Here is a 19,928-nt window from a genome sequence, read left to right on the forward strand (position 1 = left end):
AACTTTTGCTAATGATCTAATGGAATGTTACTCAAAAAGAAATTTAATTTAATAAATTTTTCAAGAATGATTCTATGCTTACTTAATTATGCGCTCACCTTAATACTTTGTACAAATTACTCATTAATTTTGGAACATCTTAAACAATAGTCATTATAAGTAATTCTTAAGTATCTTTTACGAAGAAAAAGACTTTTCTTAATGAAAGTACTTTCCGCTTCGGAAGTTTTCTTAAGAAAAACTTTCGAGATGGAAATTGGCAAAAGAATTTGTTTTTAAAAATAAATTAGCATAATTATATAGCTGCATAACTGCGAAAATTCAAAGGTGAAAGAAATATTAAATGTTTCTTTTGCTGCTTAATTACTTCTTCCAAATACTGAAATTTTCACTAATTGCTTCAATTAGCAATTTGCGGCAAATATACATATTTTTTGAGCAAAACATTTTGTTGAAGAAATTTGTCTATCAAAATAATTTATAAGTTTTAGTATTTATAGAACGAAACAAAGCACTGAATATAAAATTTAGAAAATGAAGCATTCTTCTTCGTTTTTAATAAAAAGATGAGGTGGATGATTTTTTTTTTATTAATTTACTTACTAAATTTTCAATTTATTATTTAATATAAAAGTCGGTTTAAGTAATTCTTAAGTATATCTTGGGTCTTAACTGTTATTAATAAAGTTCTAATTTTATATATGCTTTTGTTATAGGTATCGTAAATAAGGAACTTCCTAATCAAGGAACGTGGGGTATTTCAAATATTTTTTTTTAAAAGTCAAAACGCAATTCCATTCTTCTTATTATTTCACAGCGTCATTTTTTCTAATCATGAAAATATTTGTTCTCCTGAAATTTAAGTTGGTTGCATATAATCTACTCATTAATTTTTGGGATATTTTGCTGCTCAGTTTCTCACTTGGCTCTAATTGAAATGTAGCCATGTATAATTCTATTTTTGGTATTCTGTTTTACACATTTGTATATAATATGTTTGTTGAAACTCATACGTTAGTAAGAGATGTAGCAAACATTTTTTCACATATTTCTTATTTAATTTATGTGATATTTAAATAAAATAACATGCGAAGATAAAAATGCTACGCCATGCATGAGATTTACATTTAAATTATGTAGTGTATTAGATATAAAAATAAAAATAATATATAAATATTACAATTTATTTCAATATATACAAAATGGAAAATAGATCAATTTTTCAACTTGTTAAGGCAGCCTTTTACTAATGTTTTTTACTTTACTGATTATATAAATAAAGAAAAAAGTAATTTTTTGAAACTCTCCAAAATTTCTATTGTCGTTCAATTCATTTCTTTTCTATGGGTTCAGATTATCAGATAGAAATATAGGCTATATTATGTCTTTAACGTCCACAATTCAAGGGTTCTTAAAACTAGAAACTATTTCAAATCGTTGGTTTAGTTAAATCGAAGCGATTTATATACTCGGTGAAAATACAATAGGAACATATCCTGAATTTATGATTTCCTGTACATATCAAAGCATTTATAGCATTAGTGAGCTTTCTGTTGAAAGCATTTGAAAGAAACTTACTAGATTTTTCAAGTGAAGTTCAAATTATAATTTCCATATTGTTATCTTTTATTGGACATTTTCTTTTTATTGAACTGTGGCTTTTTATAATTTATACACCGCTGAATTGTTTTCATTTATCGCAAATGACTCAGGGAATTCTTTACGTTTCAACAGTCTACTTTCAAAATATTTATAAAGAAGTTGAAATTTCCATACAGTCTTTGTAAAGCACGTCAGTCGATTATATGAATAGCGTTGAAGACAAAGAAAAAGGAATTAAAATGCCTGGAATTAAAAAGGAAGCTTGCAAATATTTTTAACGGAATTCATAAACAGGGTAATGAAAAGTACGTTTCAGGAAGTGCTAGGTAATATATATTATATATCTCTAAACAGTTTCATATTTTACATTTAAAATTGCATTTGATTATTATGAGTTCAAATTTTTAGACTTTTATTTATGTTTAGATTTTCATTTCATAGTAATGCTTTATATTAAACAGCCAATTTTTTGTTGCAGTTGAACAAACTGAATTACGAAAGTATTATGAGGAATAGCAGTCAGTATGATTTTAAGCTTCAAAGTTATAAATTATATTAAATAAAATTTGAATGTTATACTATTTAACATTTATATTACTTTAGAATACAAGATTTATTTGCCGAAAATCATATTTGTTAAACTAAATTTAGTAAGAACTACAAAACTATTATTATTGATAATTTAATAAAATTTACATCATCAACAAAACTTGACCACCGATATGAACACTGTAAGCAAATCTCGAAATTGCTCCCCAAAATTGTTTTCATCGCCCGAAAATTGCTTTCATCGCAATAATATTCACTTTAACTTCCTATTAAATTTTGATTTGTGTTACCCTATTGTTTTTACCAAAGTCAGTGCTTCATTTTAACCATCCTTGGCGTGGTTCTGGAATTCAGCAAATACGTACAACTCTCTATATCTTCCAAGTTAATATCCTCATTAATTCCTTAAGTTTCAAATATGTGTCCCCCATCGTTTTTAACCAAAACGCGTTACTTCATCATGGCTCAGGTTTCCAACTTTTGACTTTTGACAACTATTAACAGTTTGACAACAATAAAATGAAGCTTACCCTTTTATCATCTATTCCTGTTAAATCATAGTACTCCTCTCGAGTAATCATGAAAGCCGCCAAATTGGCAGTATATATAGCGAGGAATACGACAGCAAACATGGCCCACACGCTGGACATAAACCTTGCAGTGTATCCTCTAGGGCAATCGACATTGACTGCGGCTCCAAACAATATTGCCCAAACTAGCCAGTATGTGCGGAATAATGAGAACTTGTGATCTGAAAAAAATTACAATAACAATCAGGAAATTATTGATAAATTATATATGCTTTTAATTACCCTATATTTTAGTTAATATCGTATTAACTTGTTTTAATGAGAATAAGGATATAGGAGAAGCAAGCTTTTAAAACATAAGAGGGACTGGAACTTTATAACGTATTTGCGCGCATTAACATTTATTTAATTCTAATCAGTTGACTATAAACCAAAACTGTGCAAACATATCTGTGTTAGAAAAAGTGACTTGTTATCTTCTCTTTTACACGTCAATTCATTTTGATAACATCACTATTTGAAATATAAAGTCGAAAGCTAGAAGAGCTGTATATTCTCTACATAGCCTATTTTCCGAGTTTCGTAAATGTACTTATGCAGCGAAAGCTACAAAACACATTTGTGATATTTATCTAGTCACATTAGATGTCCGTAAATGCCAGATGTGGTTTGCTAGCTTCAAGTCGGGTAATTTTGATCTTTGTGATTCGCCTCATTCAGTAAAGTAAAGAATTGGAAGCAAATCCTTGTCAAATGATCAAAGAGTTAGTGGATGAGCTTAACACCATAGTTGGTCGACTACTGAAGAACAGATGACATAGGCTGGTAAAGTTAACAGATACGTGTTTGGGTTCTACATACTCTGTCAGAAGAAAGCGAAGCTAATCTTTTTTTTTAGTAATCTACGATTTGCATAATGACATAAGGCAGAAGCATTTCCTGATCCTCTGATAACCAATTCCTCCAGAACTTTCATTTTGGACAGATGGAAGACGATTGACTGTTAATGAGCTCACCGTTATATTCTTAATGTTTGTTAAGTCACGTGTGACATGTTTTGGGTGAGAATTTGTATAAGTACCTGTGTGATTCATTTGTCTGTCTGGCAGATACCTTCTTTATTATTCCTTAGTGCTTATTCTGAAGTAATCATGCTGAAAAATAAAAATAATTCTCTTGTGGTATATTTTAGTTATCGTTCTTTGGGAAAAGTTTACTTTGATCTTAAATTTCCTTCACAGATCACACATTTCTATTCTCACATTTTATGTATCTATAGGTTATTGCGGACACTACGTAATCTCAGTAATTTTAATCTTCAAATCTAAGTAATTTTAATCGTCAAATATGACGATTTAAGAATTTAAACAATTTTTTACCTGTAGCATCCATTTTTCCAAAATTTATTACAGTAAATAATTAGATATAGTAAATCAAGCTTTAACTGAAAAGCATCCACCTGTTAATAACAGAAAAGATAGCATTCTACACCATGAAAACGCAAGAAAAACTCTGAATAAAACCAGAGAGTTGGGATGGGAAGTGTTATTTCACCTGACAATTGCATCCTTTGATACCCATTTGTTCAGTTCGCTGCAAAATATTTTAACTGGAAGAAACTTCGAATGTAGAAGGAGCTAAAAATGGAATTTCAAAATTTTTTATCGAAAAGCACATTTATCCTATAAATTTGGAATAGAAAATTTCTCCTTTAGGTAGCAAAGTGTCATTGATAATGACGGTGATTACAATAAGAGTATTAAATAAAATGTAGGAAATAAAGACGAAAACAGATAACGTCCTTCTTTTACGAGTTGTACTGTTATATTTGCTAGAAAATAAACATGAATATTTTTGTCATTTACTTAAAAATTTTAAATGTGGCGCTACACATCTTTTTTTTTTTTTTTTTTTTTTTGCATGTTAAGTATTTCTGCAATAGAAATACTTAAAACACATTATAGTTTCTAGACATATACTAAGGCTTTTCGTTTATTAAGAGTTATTCAAAAAACTTTTTCAACTTTCTAATAAAAATGTATGGTTTTCGGAAATACTAAGTGTTTATGTTGTTCGATAAGTGTTCGGGCGCCAATGTAGCGTTGCGCGCCTCCAACTTTCACGCAACCAAGAGGTGACTGTTGAAACTGGATAAAAGACAGAGTCTTGTTAAGGGTTTAAGTCCCTTTTTATTCAACGTAATAAATTACAGGTGCGTGCTCTTGACGCTCACAAACTACGCCAACTCGGCGGTAAAATAAAAATAATAACCTGAAAAGAAACTAAAGACAAGACTCTAACTACGAGGCTCTCTAAAAGTAACTAACCTCACCGCGTTTTACAATACCGCTGCTAATTCAGCAAACTTGAAAATCACGTTGAACGATTAACAATACTTCCAGGCAAGCACACAGGCCGAAACGCGGGGTTCTTCAATTTCTGGCTAACTACCTCCGCGCTCGTGAAGTAGGAACAGCACACCTCGAACTCGTTTCCTTTCTATTTAACTCAGAACACTTCCGCTGATGATTTGGATCCTTGCGCGTTTGCGCGTTTTACTAAAATTTACATACTCTGGCATTGGCAGTTCCAGGGGAAAGTAAGGCTTGAAAGGAAAGGTAGTTTAAACTTAAAATAAATGTTAGTTAAAATAAATATAAACCCTACATTTGCCGCTGCCAGAATTTGGAAAACTTGGAAGCAGGTCCTACAAACGACCTGTTGTAAGTTTCTATAATTCTGAACTAACTCTCGAGAACCTCGTTTACACAAAAAAAATCTTATGTAACAAATTGTATACTAAATTTCTGTGTATACTTATAACTCTCTCTTCTTACAGCAACTTTTCCTGGACTTCATCAATCAATCTTGGTCTTTTCCTTCCAGCATCTGGAAGGAATAAGTATCAGTATCTTTCTAAATACATTATAATTTACACTTTCTTGACACAATAAATTTTTGTTTTTAAACGATTCGTTTTCCTTAGTTATTGCTTAATTCACATTCATTCAATTTTTCAAGCATTCATTTAACTTTACCCTGGCTCTCCACCATGTGTGGTGTCAAACGGGAATATTAGTGTTTTAGTCCTACAACACTTCCCCTAACCACCATGATTTGTTAGAATTCAACGACCAAATAGACACACCTTACTCGACATTCTACAACTCAATGAGCTACTTTAACATTCTTAAAATTTCAAGTGTAGGTGGAGAACCCTACAAAACACATTCATTCTAACTTCCCCCTCATTCATCTTTAAACATGCAGGCTTTCGCTCTAAAGCATGACTTTATCTACAGTTTAATACTTAAATTTTGAATTCATTCCTTTTGAGCATTTTACTTTCAGCATCTAAAATTTTATGCTTCTAGACTAAATTCTACTTTTACATAACATTCAAGTATTTACGTACATTTACAAAATTTTAATACATATGATTTTTACAATTTACCATAAAATGAATAAGAGAAATAAATTTTTACTTTACTCATTCTTCGCCAAGCTGGCGGCACTGAAACTAAAATTCTTATTAATACAAGAATACGAAGTTATTTTTATCTTCGGCCAAATTTTGGCTTTAACACAACAGAATTAGTCTTTCGACCAACAGAAAATGCTTGTTCTTAGCTTTTATACTTAAAGAAAATAATACTTTCGCCTTAGCTAAATAAAGTAAAACAAAACTAAGTCTCAACCGAGACATATTGACTTTCGTCAAAATATAGAACTTCGTACTTATGCATAACATTTCGGAACAAAAGAGAAAAAAAAAATTATAGAAGATTTTAACTTATCTTTGAGTTTTCGATGCTTGAAACTCCGTCATTCTTTTCTGGCAATATTATTCCCAAGTTATAAGTTTCATGGACGTCAATCTTCTCCTTACTGACCTCCGAGTGTCGTCCACATTAGTTTTTCTTTTGCGTCCTCTGCATGCTGGCCTCTTGGCGGAGTAATTGTCGGGCTGTTGTCGTTTCCGTTTTTCCATGGGACGGCTGGTCTTGACGTCCTCCGGCCTGGAGTCCTTCTTGAATTTCTTCTGTTGTTCCTGGTATTTTTGTTCCTCCTGTTGCCGTTTCAGTTTCCGGAACGGCGGCCTTGCTGGCACCTGACTCTCTGGCCCTGGGCGCGTTCTCCTTGATGTATAATTTCTCCTGCGATCCGTTGTAGGTGGTGTTTTGCTCTTTACCACGGTTTCTTTACGCGGTGCATCTGTATTCTTGTTTTTCTTAAATGCTGGAGTTTGAAAGTTTTTATTTTTTCTTTTTGGTACCGTCGTCCGGGTTGTAGAAGGGCTAGGTCTCTCTTCAGTTCTCTGCTTCTTGGGTGGTGGAACAGTTGTTGTTATTTCTGGACCTTCTACTTCGTTTAGACTTGAGTCCTGCAAGAAACTTTTAAGGATTTCAAAATCATTTGGATTATAGTATTTTTTCACCTGGTCGGAACCATTTCACCTGCTATGTTTGCCTGTGGTCTATACGGAACCATTTTGATATGGCGTATGCCAAGTCCATTGCATATGTTTTCAAATATTTGACTAATGAATTGTTTTCCGTTATCGCTAATGACTTTTATCGGTGCACCGTATTTTAAAATGTATCTGTGTAAGAATGCATCTGCGACTGTTTTGGCTGACGCGCGTTTAAGTGGAACAATTTCTGTCCATCGTCTGGGTTGTAGAAGGGCTAGGTCTCTCTTCAGTTCTCTGCTTCTTGGGTGGTGGACCAGTTGTTGTTATTTCTGGACCTTCTACTTTGTTTAGACTTGAGTCCTGCAAGAAACTTTTAAGGATTTCAAAATCATTTGGATTATAGTATTTTTTCACCTGGTCGGGACTTGCTTTACAAATCTCCCCTCTCTCGTTCTTAAGATATAATAAGACTCCTTTGATTTCCTGAATTACATAGGGGCCTTCAAATTTTGGAGCTAGCTTTGCCGTAAAATTGTCTGGGGCACTTGATAAAGAAAATTTCCGCTTCAATACTTTATCCCCGACTTTAAAATCTGCTTCACGGCGTTTTCTATCATAATATGCTTTTTGCTTATTTCTTGCCGTATCCGAGCTTTTAAGCGCCTGATCAATCAGTTTTTGCACATCTTTCTGTTTAAACTCTTGCTCTCTTTGTTGCACAAAGAATAATTTATCTAAAGGCGTAATTAACTTTCTGCCTAAAAATAATTCTTCTGGGGTTTTTCCCGTAGTATCGTGATTTGCCGTTCTCAAAGCATAAGCTAATTCATTTATGTAGCCATCCAAGCGCTTGTGATGTGTGCTCACGTAACTGCGAATTATTTTTACTATGTTTTTATTCACTCTTTCTGCTATGTTTGCCTGTGGTCTATACGGAACCATTTTGATATGGCGTATGCCAAGTCCATTGCATATGTTTTCAAATATTTGACTAATGAATTGTTTTCCGTTATCGCTAATGACTTTTATCGGTGCACCGTATTTTAAAATGTATCTGTGTAAGAATGCATCTGCGACTGTTTTGGCTGACGCGCGTTTAAGTGGAACAATTTCTGTCCATTTTGAGAAGTGATCTACTATTACTAAAAGAAAACGATTTTTATTTAACTCGCTCTGGGGAAAGGGACCAAGAAGATCTATGCCTAAAATTTCATTCGGAAATGTAGCGCGAATGCTATTTAAGTACCCGGCCGGGCTGTAATTAATATCATTTATTAACTGACATTGATTGCAGGATCTGACATACGCCGTTAATATTTTGTATAATTGCGAGAAATATACCGCCTCGCGTACCCTTTTTAAAGTCTTTCTGACCCCTAAATGACCCGCTGTTTTCGCGTCGTGTAATTCCTTCAAAATGCTTAATCGAAGCGAGGCTTGGATGACTGGTTTGTACTCAAGATTTTCGTTTGTTGTTTTCGTATAAAATAATAAATTATCTATTATTTCATAGTTTTCTGCTCTACTTCTTATCGCATCGATATCTGTGTGCTCAAAGGTTTCGGGGTCTTTCAAATATGCATAGATACTTCCAAATTCAGGATCAGCTTTCAGTTCAGCGATAATTGTATCTCTAGAATCTAAAATTTTTGAAGTCAACACAGCGCATTTAAGTTCAGTTCCTTCATCGTCCAGTTTTATACGAGAAAGTGCGTCAGCTACATTGTTTTCCTTACCCGGTTTATATTTTATTCTGATATTATATTCTTGGAGTTTTAAAGCCCATCTTATTAACCTGGGCGTTAGGTTTTTCCCCGAGTAAAGTCTACCAACAGCCGCATGATCCGAAAAGACTGTTACTGGCGCTTTGCCGAAATAAACTCGAAATTTGTGTACAGCCATTAATACGGCTAATGTTTCTCTTTCTGTAGCTGTATAATTCCTTTGTGTCTGATTCAACGTTTTACTAAAAAATGCCGGAGGATGGCTATTTTGCATAAGAACCCCACCCACCGCATAGTCTGACGCATCTGCTGCAATTTCCAGGTTTTCGTCCCCCTCCGGGAATTTTAAAACAGGGGCATTGATGAGCGCTTCTTTTAATCTTTCAAAAGCTGTATTTGCTTCCGCTGTCCACGTAAATTTACCTCTCTTTCTTTTGATTACTAAGAGTGGTTCAACAATATTAGCGAAATCTTTTATGAAAGACCGATAGTAAGAACATAACCCAAGGAAAGAAGAAATTCTTAATAGCTTTTATTTTTGAATCTTGCGTTTCTATATCCTTTTGCGAAATTTTATAACAGAGATATTTAAGTTCTTTAGTTGCGAACTTGCATTTTGAGGCGTTAATTGTAAGACCGGCCTCTTTTAATAATTTAAAAACTTGTTCTAGATCATTAATGTTTTGTTTCAACGTACTACTCGTTATAATTATATCATCTAGATAAAATAAAGTTGATTTTCTTAGGACAGGCTTTAGAACAATGTCCATAGCTCTCTGGAATGTTGATGGGGCCCCACACAACCCAAAGGGCATGCGTAAAAATGCATAAGTGCCCGATTTTGTTATAAACGCGGTTTTATGTATGTCTTCGGGTCTCATAGCTATTTGATAGTAGCCAGACATTAAGTCCAAAGTAGACATGTATCTTGTCGATTTGATCTGTCTAACAATTTCCTCTATAACCGGCAAAGGGTAAACTGGAAATTTAGTAATGCTATTAAGTTTTCTGTAATCGATAGCAAACCTCCAAGCCCTTTTATCCGAAGGAGGAAACTCGTTCTTTTTCCTACATAGTACGACTGGACTCGCGTACTCACTATTTATGGGCGTTATTATTTTATTCTTTAACATCTCCTGAATATGTTCTTCGATGATTAAGTCTTTTTGTTTGTCCTACCGATAAGGTTTAGTCCTACAAGGTTTTTCGGCACTTAATTGTATCTTATGCGTAACTATTTGACAATTTCCCGGCTTTTCTGAAAACAAGTTAGAAAAATTACCCACCACTTGTTGTATTGCTTGCCTTTCATGGTCATTCAGATGGCTAAGGTCCACTTGCGGTTTCTCCACAGGTTCCACCACCCTCTGGTCCATCTCCAACACCACGGAACTGTCTTGAAAATTCAATTTGGCCCTCGCGGCCCTTAAAAACTCCTTACCTAAAATAAGAGGATTTTGCAGATTCTTCACTACAAAAATGAATACTTTGAGGCTTTCCTCTTTTACCTATATGTTTAATGATAATTTCCCGATGCAGTGACATGTTTTTCCTTGCGCCGCTATAATTTCCGTATTTTTGGTTTTAAATAATCGTACCCTATAAAAATTCTTTTTGAAGAAATTTTCGCTCATAAAATTCCCTTCTACTCCTGTATCGATGAGGGCTTCTACTGGTACATCGCCAACCAGGACTTGTATAATTGGTAGATGTGAGTTTTTTACGATGACCGTATTTAAATGTCTTTTTGAGGGTTTTTTTAAAACTTCCGGGGTCTGGACCCTCCCTTTCACAGGCCCCTCTACTCGTTTAAAGCTTTCCTTTCAATCTGTGCCTTCTGGGTACGCGGATGTTTATTTTCGAATTTTCTTTTTGGGCCTTGACCTTCGAGTTTCGATGAGTTAGCTTGATAGCTCTTTCCCCCATAAGAGCGATTTCCATTTCTGGTTTCTTCATTTTAAGATTTCCTTCGGGTACTTTGAGAATACGTTGCCCCTCTCGCTTTTTCCGCTATTCTGCGATTTTGAAACTTCACCGCCAATTCGAAGAGCTCCTGCAATGTGCTTGGGTTTCTAATTTCGAAGTAGTCTTGAACAGCGGGTATCAATCTTGGTAAGATTATTTCAATAATCTCCGCATCGGGTTTTTTCCCATACAGCATATCCGTCAGCTTAATTTTTCGTAGAATAAAGTCCGTCAACTCTTCTATATCCCGTTGATAGAAACTATGTAGTTCGGCTTCCAGCCTTGCTCGATCTTTCACTATTGGGAAGGCCTTTACTAACGATTTTTTGAAATTTTCGAATTGTATATGTCTGGCTTCCAAATTCCCCTAATAAAAATTTGCCTATATTTTTCCACCATAGCGCGGCCTGTCCTCTTAGTGCGGATGTGGCGAGGGCAACTTTTTGTCTTTCAGGAACAGGGTAGAGCTGAAAGTGGTTTTCTAGACCTTCTAGAAATACCGCCACCGAATTTTTTCCGTCGAAATGGACGTTTGGCTTGATTGACGCTCTCAAAGTCTGGACCAGGTATCCAAATCCTTTCAATTGGCTTGTCATTTCTTGGTGTTGTCCAGCGGCTTCCATCCAATTTTCGGCCATTTCAGTTCGATAAGTGTTCGGGCGCCAATGTAGCGTTGCGCGCCTTCAACTTGCACGCAACCAAGAGGTGACTGTTGAAACTGGATAAAAGACAGAGTCTTGTTAAGGGTTTAAGTCCCTTTTTATTCAACGTAATAAATTACAGGTGCGTGCTCTTGACGCTCACAAACTACGCCAACTCGGCGGTAAAATAAAAATAATAACCTGAAAAGAAACTAAAGACAAGACTCTAACTACGAGGCTCTCTAAAAGTAACTAACCTCACCGCGTTTTACAATACCGCTGCTAATTCAGCAAACTTGAAGATGACGTTGAACGATTAACAATACTTCCAGGCAAGCACACAGGCCGAAACGCGGGGTTCTTCAATTTCTGGCTAACTACCTCCGCGCTCGTGAAGTAAGAACAGCACACCTCGAACTCGTTTCCTTTCTATTTAACTCAGAATACTTCCGCTGATGATTTGAATCCTTGCGCGTTCTACTAAAATTTACATACTCTGGCATTGGCAGTTCCAGGGGAAAGTAAGGCTTGACAGGAAAGGTAGTTTAAACTTAAAATAAATGTTAGTTAAAATAAATATAAACCCTACAATGTGAAGAATTGAGAAACAAGTTATATAAATTATACAGCACATTTTCCTGTTTAAGACTGATATTTATTCGCATAACATAAAATAAAGGCATGTAATCGATAAAATATGTCTTAAGCTGTATATTATATTTACTCATTATTATTTTTTTACTTTACATATTACTTCTGATTAATATTTTATCAAGACCTACTCTAATGGTTTAAAAGCATATTTATTTCCATTAAACTTAGGACGGTGTACAAATACAATATAAATAAATAATCAATGTTGTCAGTATAATTAACATTAGAAAGAATTAAATATTACGTGTCTCCGTGTTGAGCATATAATCAATTACGATTTGTGAAACCACTATACAACAGAAATGAATACTAAAAACAACTGAAATTTCTAAAATGTGAATGTAATATAGTGAACTAATCAAATATACTAATGTATTCTAAAATATTTAAATACAGATAAGCACGTCAACACTAATAGAACACCAACATCAGCGCTAATTTGACAGCAGTGCATCTAATTAAGCACAAAATAAAATTCAAAATTAAGATTTTTGAAATTTAATTTAAAATTTAACTGTTCTGCGCACCAGAAATTAAGTATACATGAGTAATCATATATGAAAATTAGTACTGCTGAAAATAATAATATAAACTTTTACCTTTCAAAAAATGAAATCATAAATTACAAGATTAAAACAACTCTATGAAAACAGTCATTGTTTGAAACTTCACTTTTAATCAAGATTCTATTTGCAGAAATGTTTATTGATATATTCCATAGCTGTACTTTTTAAGTAGTACTTTGTAGAAATATCGATAGTAAGATTCCGTCAATATAACATATCATACTACATGCATAAAACATATGAATGCCATTCACGAAAGCGAAATGAAAGCAATGCGCACTCACTACTAACGATAGCCACACTCAAATCACGACAACACCACGAAATACATACCTGGTCCATTGAAGTCTTCATTTATCCATTACCAAGGAGTGGGGATTAAAGGGAAAGGAAAAGATAAAAAAATCAAAGTGTTCAGATAGAAGCATCGGAAATAAAGAAATTGGATAGGATTATTAATTCCCTTGTTATTTTTTATTCAATGTACAACTTTTATCACACATTTTACATATTATGCTCATTTCCAGATCTCTTACAAAAAATAATCAGCGTTAAGAAAATATTAGAAACACGAAGTTTAAATTGTGAGAAATTATCTCATCTCTTCATGCATGTTTTCATAATTTAAGTGGTTTGATCTCTACCCAACAAATTTGCATCTACCAAATCCATAGTTCGAATTCAAGCGAGCAAACAGCTTATTTCTGATGATTTCTGCGCAGAAAAGCCTAATAATCTGTACACTGGTGCCCGAGCTAAGATTGATTAGACTAATCACCACCTGTGTTTAGTGTACTTGTTGTTTTGTCTTTCCCTAGTTGCGTTTTAAATAGAAGGTATTAGAAGGAATTACCACATTTCCTTGTGCCTGCTCTTCATGCGTAGGTGATTAGCATATATAGCTAATGGTTGGATGAACTGTAGCCTGAATCTTGACGAGACACTATTGATTTTTCATGTTTTCTACAAACCAAAAGCCTAATACACTTAAGAATTTTCAATCCACTTTATAACAAATAGCCTTAATAACAAACCTCTTCTCTTAATAAAAGACATCATGTCCCTTTTCTAGGTAAAAACAAGATTTATTTGGGCCAACAAGTTATTGATTTTTGAAGTCTTTAACTACAGCTCATAAAATTGTGGAGCAGAATTTTGTTTAGTCAATATTTCAGCTTTGCCTGTGGTCTTTTTACGTGGCGTAGAGAACTGAATTTGAGATGTAAGAGCTATTTTAGGGTACGTGATTGAAAGATAAATTTTGCCAGAGCCAGTAAGAGTTTAAAACTCTCTCATGTATATTCAACTTTTTGCTCGAAGTTGAAATGTTTGTGAGTACTAGAGATAAAATACTGATTTTCCACTGGGAAATGATTTAAATTCTAGTTCAGCCTGATTCGCACGAAGTGATTTTAACAAGTATTTAAAGATTCCAAAACTAAGATAAATTTTGGGTGATGCGAAGAGAATTTACAAACAACATGAAGATAGTTTTAAACATAGCAAAGAACTGCACATTGGAGATTTATTATTCCTTTTAAAAAAATATAAAATATTCTATATGGTACATATTTTGGAACATTATATAGACTCAGATGTGGCAGGCTAACGTAGGTCTGCTTTAATAACTTGTTAGTTATACATACTTTCATAAGACCAACTACTGACATACGAACATGTGTGAAAGAGTTTTAAAAAAACTTTTAAAAAAATGAAATAATGTAAGCAATTTATACATTGTTAACAGAAACAGCTTCCAGTTTCAGAACTCCTTATATCGACCATTTAAAAATGTTTGTTTCGATTTTATTTTATATATTATGAATACTTAATAATACTGTATGAGATGAAGCATTATGCGCAATGAAAAATAACACATCTTGTTGTTTTCAGGCTTAAATATTTTCTCAAGACCAATTGATTTCTTATGTTTAATCGTTTTCGAAATAGTACATTGTGAGCTATGAAATTAGTACTTAAAACAGATTATCGAGATCATAGATATTTTATAAAATATAAAATGGGTTACCTATTAAATAGCAGTGAATCTTTAATTAGTGATGTCTTGCAAAAAGTCAATTCAAGGCGAAATATTTTTAAATTTTTTACAACTACGTTCTATGCAGATAGTACTCTAGTTTTTATTTCTTTTCAACTTTATTTATTTTTCAATAAAATGTTTTTATTTCTGGTCTCTAGTAACACTGCATATACCCTAGCATTGCAGAAATATGAATTCTTGCAGATTCGTGTTTACGCTTGGTTTAGAGATTATTTTGTTATTTGTCGAAGTAAGAATTAGTTTCTAATTTTGAATTGTCCAGAAATTTCTTTTAAAATTATACTTATTCATTTGTGTCATATACACGGATAGTACGCATACTAGAGAATCAATTTTCACCATTCAACAAGAAAAAAAATTACTATAAATAATAAATAAGGTAAAATAATAAGGTAAAGTAAATAAGGTAAGTTGTAATAATCATAATAACAATGTTAAATACGACGGAGAATAAGAAAATATAATGGAGAGTTACAATCTAGATATCATGGTGTTACGAAATGGAGGATGACTAAATTTAGATAGAATGTTCGAACTTACATTAAAATTTCGAGATGTTTTTTAGTACAAGACATACACTAGCTAAAAAATTTGTTTTTTAACTAAAACTACGCAAACTACGGCCCGTAAGCCGAATCCGGCCCCAAAATTGTTTTTAATCTGGCCTTGCAGGGGGATACTGCTTTTTGTATTTTAAAATCAAATTATGAAATTACGCGCTATCATGCAACGGACGATAGTTGAGTTGAAAAGCTGTGAATAATAACCGCGAGTGGCACTACTTCTGTATCCTTTCATTTTTCGTTGATTTTGACATCGGACCTAAATGTTTGCGCGCTGTGCATCGCATGAGCGTGTTGACAGTTTTGTTATACCGGTGCGCGGGGTATCGTCTGTAATAATAATGTGTGATATTTTGTTCTTTTTCTTTTCTTTTATCTATTACCTGCCCGTATCATGTCAGTCTCAAAAACAAGTTAAAAGAGAAAAATATACCTAGAATGTCGAGCTTTTGAAAGCAGAATGGGATGCCAATTATTTCGTCATAGAATTAAGCGGCAAAGATTTATGTTTAATACGCAATGACTTAAAACTGTGCGAAAAGAGTAGAATATGCGTCATTATTACCAAATAAGTTCGCGATACGTAATTCAAACCTCACAGAAAATAAATTATCTGTAAAATCTGAAAGTTTAAAACAGAAAGTATTATTGCAGTACAATTTATTCGTGAAAAAAAAAAAAAAAAAAAAAAAATGGTAATGAAACAGTTGTTTTCAGAAAATCATGGACAATTCATTCAGAACTTTTTTGACAGTTACCACAAGCAAAGATGCAGAATGTCTTTAAAAATTAACTGTCTACATCTCATCTGGACCTTTTGCTCAAAACTGCCAAATTATCAAGGAGAACCATTGGAAACTTTACATTTGAGTATTAAAAAAATGGAAAATGATAGAACAGAATTTTTAATCTAATGAACCCAGTACAAAAGAAATATATTGTCAGCATTAAAACTGTTTGAAATTTTTTTATATACTTTCTATGTTATCTGCATGTTTTAATAAGTTTTACAGCATACACTGCCCACTATTAATCCTGTGATTTTTTTTTATAATGTAGCCTAATATTTTCATTTGTAATTTAACACACTAAAGAAAGCTTAAATACTTGATACATTACAGATTTTTGAACATGGGTTTGGGATTAAAGGTTAGCTTCTCAATAGCAAGATTATTACAATGAATTCTGATTATGTTCTTGGCTAAATAAAAATACTATTTATTCAGATCTCGTTGTTGTTGTCTTGTTTATGAATTTCATGGGAAAATGTTTGTCAGAGCATCGGGAGAGCACCCCAGGAAGTGTCCCAGGGTCTTCCACCCATCTTGCTTACCACCAATCCACAGGAGAGGTCTTTCGCCTCTTCATATATTTAGAATGCCGCAAAGACACTATACATTTACTACTTACATGCCTTCTCCGGAATTCAAACTCGGGCCCATCGGTTCTCAGTAGGCTCCCCTATTCATTATACCGTCTGGGCGGCTCCAGCTCTCGTAGTTACAAAAGTATGTTGAGACGTAATTAAAATCGTACATTAAACTAAATATTTCATCTCTTTTACCGGAATTCACCACACTTCTATAAAGCCAAACCGTTATGTGTTAGAACAATCATTTCCGCATTAAAAATTTTTGAAAAGCATGAAAGCTAAAAATGATCTACATTTTTCCATTTAGAAGTGAATATTTTGGATAGTTCAACGCATTTTGGTATCAGGAGGGGGATTAAATGCCTGTGACAAGAGCAACTGATGATCAACTGAGACAGTTGGTCACTGCTTTTGATGCACTCCAAGAAAGGATAGAAGGCACCGTCAGCTCCTTGAAACAAGAGATGCAGGGTGCCCAAGAGAGTTTAAAGTTGGCCAAGAACCGTTAAAGCAGAGATGAAAGCCGTTAAAAATTCAGTCAAAGGAGAGATGAAAGGTGGCTAAAAATCCGTTGAGGAAGAGACGAAGGCTATTTAAGAATCCATTAAAGAAGAGATGAAAGCAGTTTAAGAACATTTGAAGCAAGTCAAGTGGAAATGAAAAGAGAAATTACCTTCATAATAGAACACAAACTATGGAAGGCAATAAACATGGCTGAAGACAAAGTCTGAGAAATTCAAGAAAAAGTGTCTACCGTGGAAAAACAAATCGAAGAAAGTTTTTCTGCCAAAATCCAACTATTAATTGCTGACAGGTTTCTCTGAGGTCGCCAAATAAAGTGATACCTTAAAGAAATTCATAGCGACGGCAGGAAGCTGAAACTATTCTTATCCACATATGATGGGAAAACCTTCTGACAAGTGCATAAGACAAACTTTTCTACAGTGGCGGAGGTGAACGAATAGGATTCCCAAACATCTCATAACCTCTCTGACAGAAGATGCAGCGGATATTCTTCTTCCAAAAACCAGAGGCTAGACTTTGAAGATCTATGAGACACGTTGGAGTTGCGCTTTTGGGAGAACTGCTTAAAAGATTACAGCAGAGTTCAATTAAAATCCCGTCACTAGAAGCCCACAGAAATACTTCTACAGGTGTTCACAGCATCACAGAGTGTAATCAGTAATTACATTTCAAACTACTATGAACGTTAAACCCAACGCAATGCAAATCTCAGCTTAAAGAGATAGGTACCCGGAGAAATCTGAGTACTCCAAACTCACGCTGAGCTAACAGCTAACAACAACAACAACTGAGGACAGATGCTCTCACCGGCCTTTTACAGTTTTCACCCGAACGCTGAGATATTTCTAGTACTTTCTGCTTCTTAAAATTACTGGAAGGCAATATGAGGGTCGAATTACGGTTACAGCTAATATAGTCAGCAATTATATTTATTCAATTAGAATACCTCTTACTGTAATATAGGGACTGGATCAAAACGTCGCCAAGTTTGGCGACTATTAACGATGTCTTGCCAAATTTGGCGACCAAAATATTTGTCAGCTTGGCGATATCTGTCCAAATTGCCGAGCTAGCCATTTACTCAATGTTAAATGGACTTGCCCCTGTATTCTTACTTTTCAGGCATAGCTCATGTCTTTCAATTTTTCATGTTACATTATACAAAAGAAATATAATTTTACTTATAATTCCACTAAAATTATCTATCTAAGTACAAAATTCATAACGAAGTAACAAAAAATATTTTTTTTTCGAATTGCCAAATACAGAAAGGAGTGTAATTGTTTAAAAATTCATATATAACCCTTTCTTCATTCTAAAGATAATCTCATATTAAAAACACAAGTAAATATAAAGTGGATAAAGATTTGCATGTATTTTCTTTCTTCTTTTGCTACATATTCATCAATTACCGTAAGCAGATAGATAAGAAAGAAAATGCATATTGACATAAATGTCAATATTCTGGCGCAACTGAAGTTTTTTAAACGCATCAGAGTAAAAATGAATATATAAGAAGTACTAGTACGAAAATTGAGTTTTGAATAGTTTAACGATTATCAGTTTTTCTTCAAGATTTAAAATAGAACTTAAAATATTTTATTCTTTTTTTTTTTTTTTTTTTTTTTTTTTTGAGTTCGAGATTTGCATTTTCTGTTACTTCATTTTATCTCATGGACACTGAAACGAAATATCAACTTAGTAGCTGTTCTATTGTTTCACGAATAAAATAGTTTACCTCAAAGAAATAAAACGGAACCTGGTAAAAGAACAGTCAGATTTTCTTATGCTAAATGAAGAATGTTATCAAGATGATTAATTTACTTAATATAGATTCAAAAAAGATAATACTAAATTATTATTTTCCTAAATCAACTCTGGGGAATTTCTGTTTCAATACGAAAAAACATGGTTTGAGAAAACTGAGCTACATTCTAAAATTGATAATATTTGGTTCATAAAGAAAAATAATATTTGAAAAAAATTGTTGAAATTTGGATATTATATTATAAAATACATACACTGGAAACTGGTGCACTGGTAAGTATACTGGTATACTGGTACACAATAAAAGTATATACTGGAATATGCCAAAACCCCTTAATTATCAACTTTTATTAAGCATGATCTTAATCCTTTTTACTTCCTTGTACGAAGAAAAAGGAAGTATTGTAATCGCGAAAAAATTCAGCCATCATATTTCAACGAAAGTATTCATTTTCACCGCTATCGAATGCAATTTAACGATGTTTTTGCGTGACATGTGTACGTGAGAACAGAATAAAGAACTCTTTCCCTCCTAAAAAAATTATAAAACTGATTTAAAATGAATTCTGAAGAGAATTTTTTGTGGCGTCTGTGCGTACGTACGTATTTGTAAATTGTGCATTTTTTGCTTTAAAAATGATTGAATTATGTTGTTCTTATCTTCTGGTTAAAGGTGTCATGCCATTAGTTAACTTACATGCAATAGTTGTGGAGTTATCAACAAGTTAAAAGTTTTTTAATTGCGGCTAAAACTAATTTCTGATTAGTATACTCTCCATGTTTGTTTACATTTAAAACTCACCAGAATAGTGGATTTGTCTCCAATCTAGAGAAACTATGCTTCCCAACAACAAAAGTAACACCTTCTTTTATTATTGCGAATTAAATTATGCTTAATTCATTATGGAATTAACATTTAAATTATTAGGAATTTTCTATAGTTGTAAAATTTTAATGAAAATATTTTGAATTTTATGTATTTTCGCCTTGCCGC

At 33.3% G+C, this 19,928-nt stretch overlaps 1 protein-coding gene across 1 annotated transcript in view; it reads right to left on the reverse strand.

The window, feature by feature from the left end:
• The window catches only part of LOC118188465 (glutamate receptor ionotropic, NMDA 2B-like), a 755,448-nt gene that overhangs the window by 28,165 nt on the left and 707,355 nt on the right, over positions 1–19,928 (reverse strand). Inside the window, exons 15-16 of the mRNA XM_085823172.1 lie at positions 12,979–12,993; positions 2,682–2,902 (exon numbers count right to left, since the gene is read on the reverse strand). Of these exons, the coding sequence (XP_085679298.1) occupies positions 2,682–2,902; positions 12,979–12,993 (236 nt within the window). The remainder of the gene's footprint in view (positions 1–2,681; positions 2,903–12,978; positions 12,994–19,928) is intronic.

The sequence above is a fragment of the Stegodyphus dumicola genome, chromosome 9, assembly GCF_044657685.1.
Source record: "Stegodyphus dumicola isolate Sdum_Otavi_A_Nest chromosome 9, ASM4465768v1".
NCBI lineage: Eukaryota > Metazoa > Arthropoda > Arachnida > Araneae > Eresidae > Stegodyphus > Stegodyphus dumicola.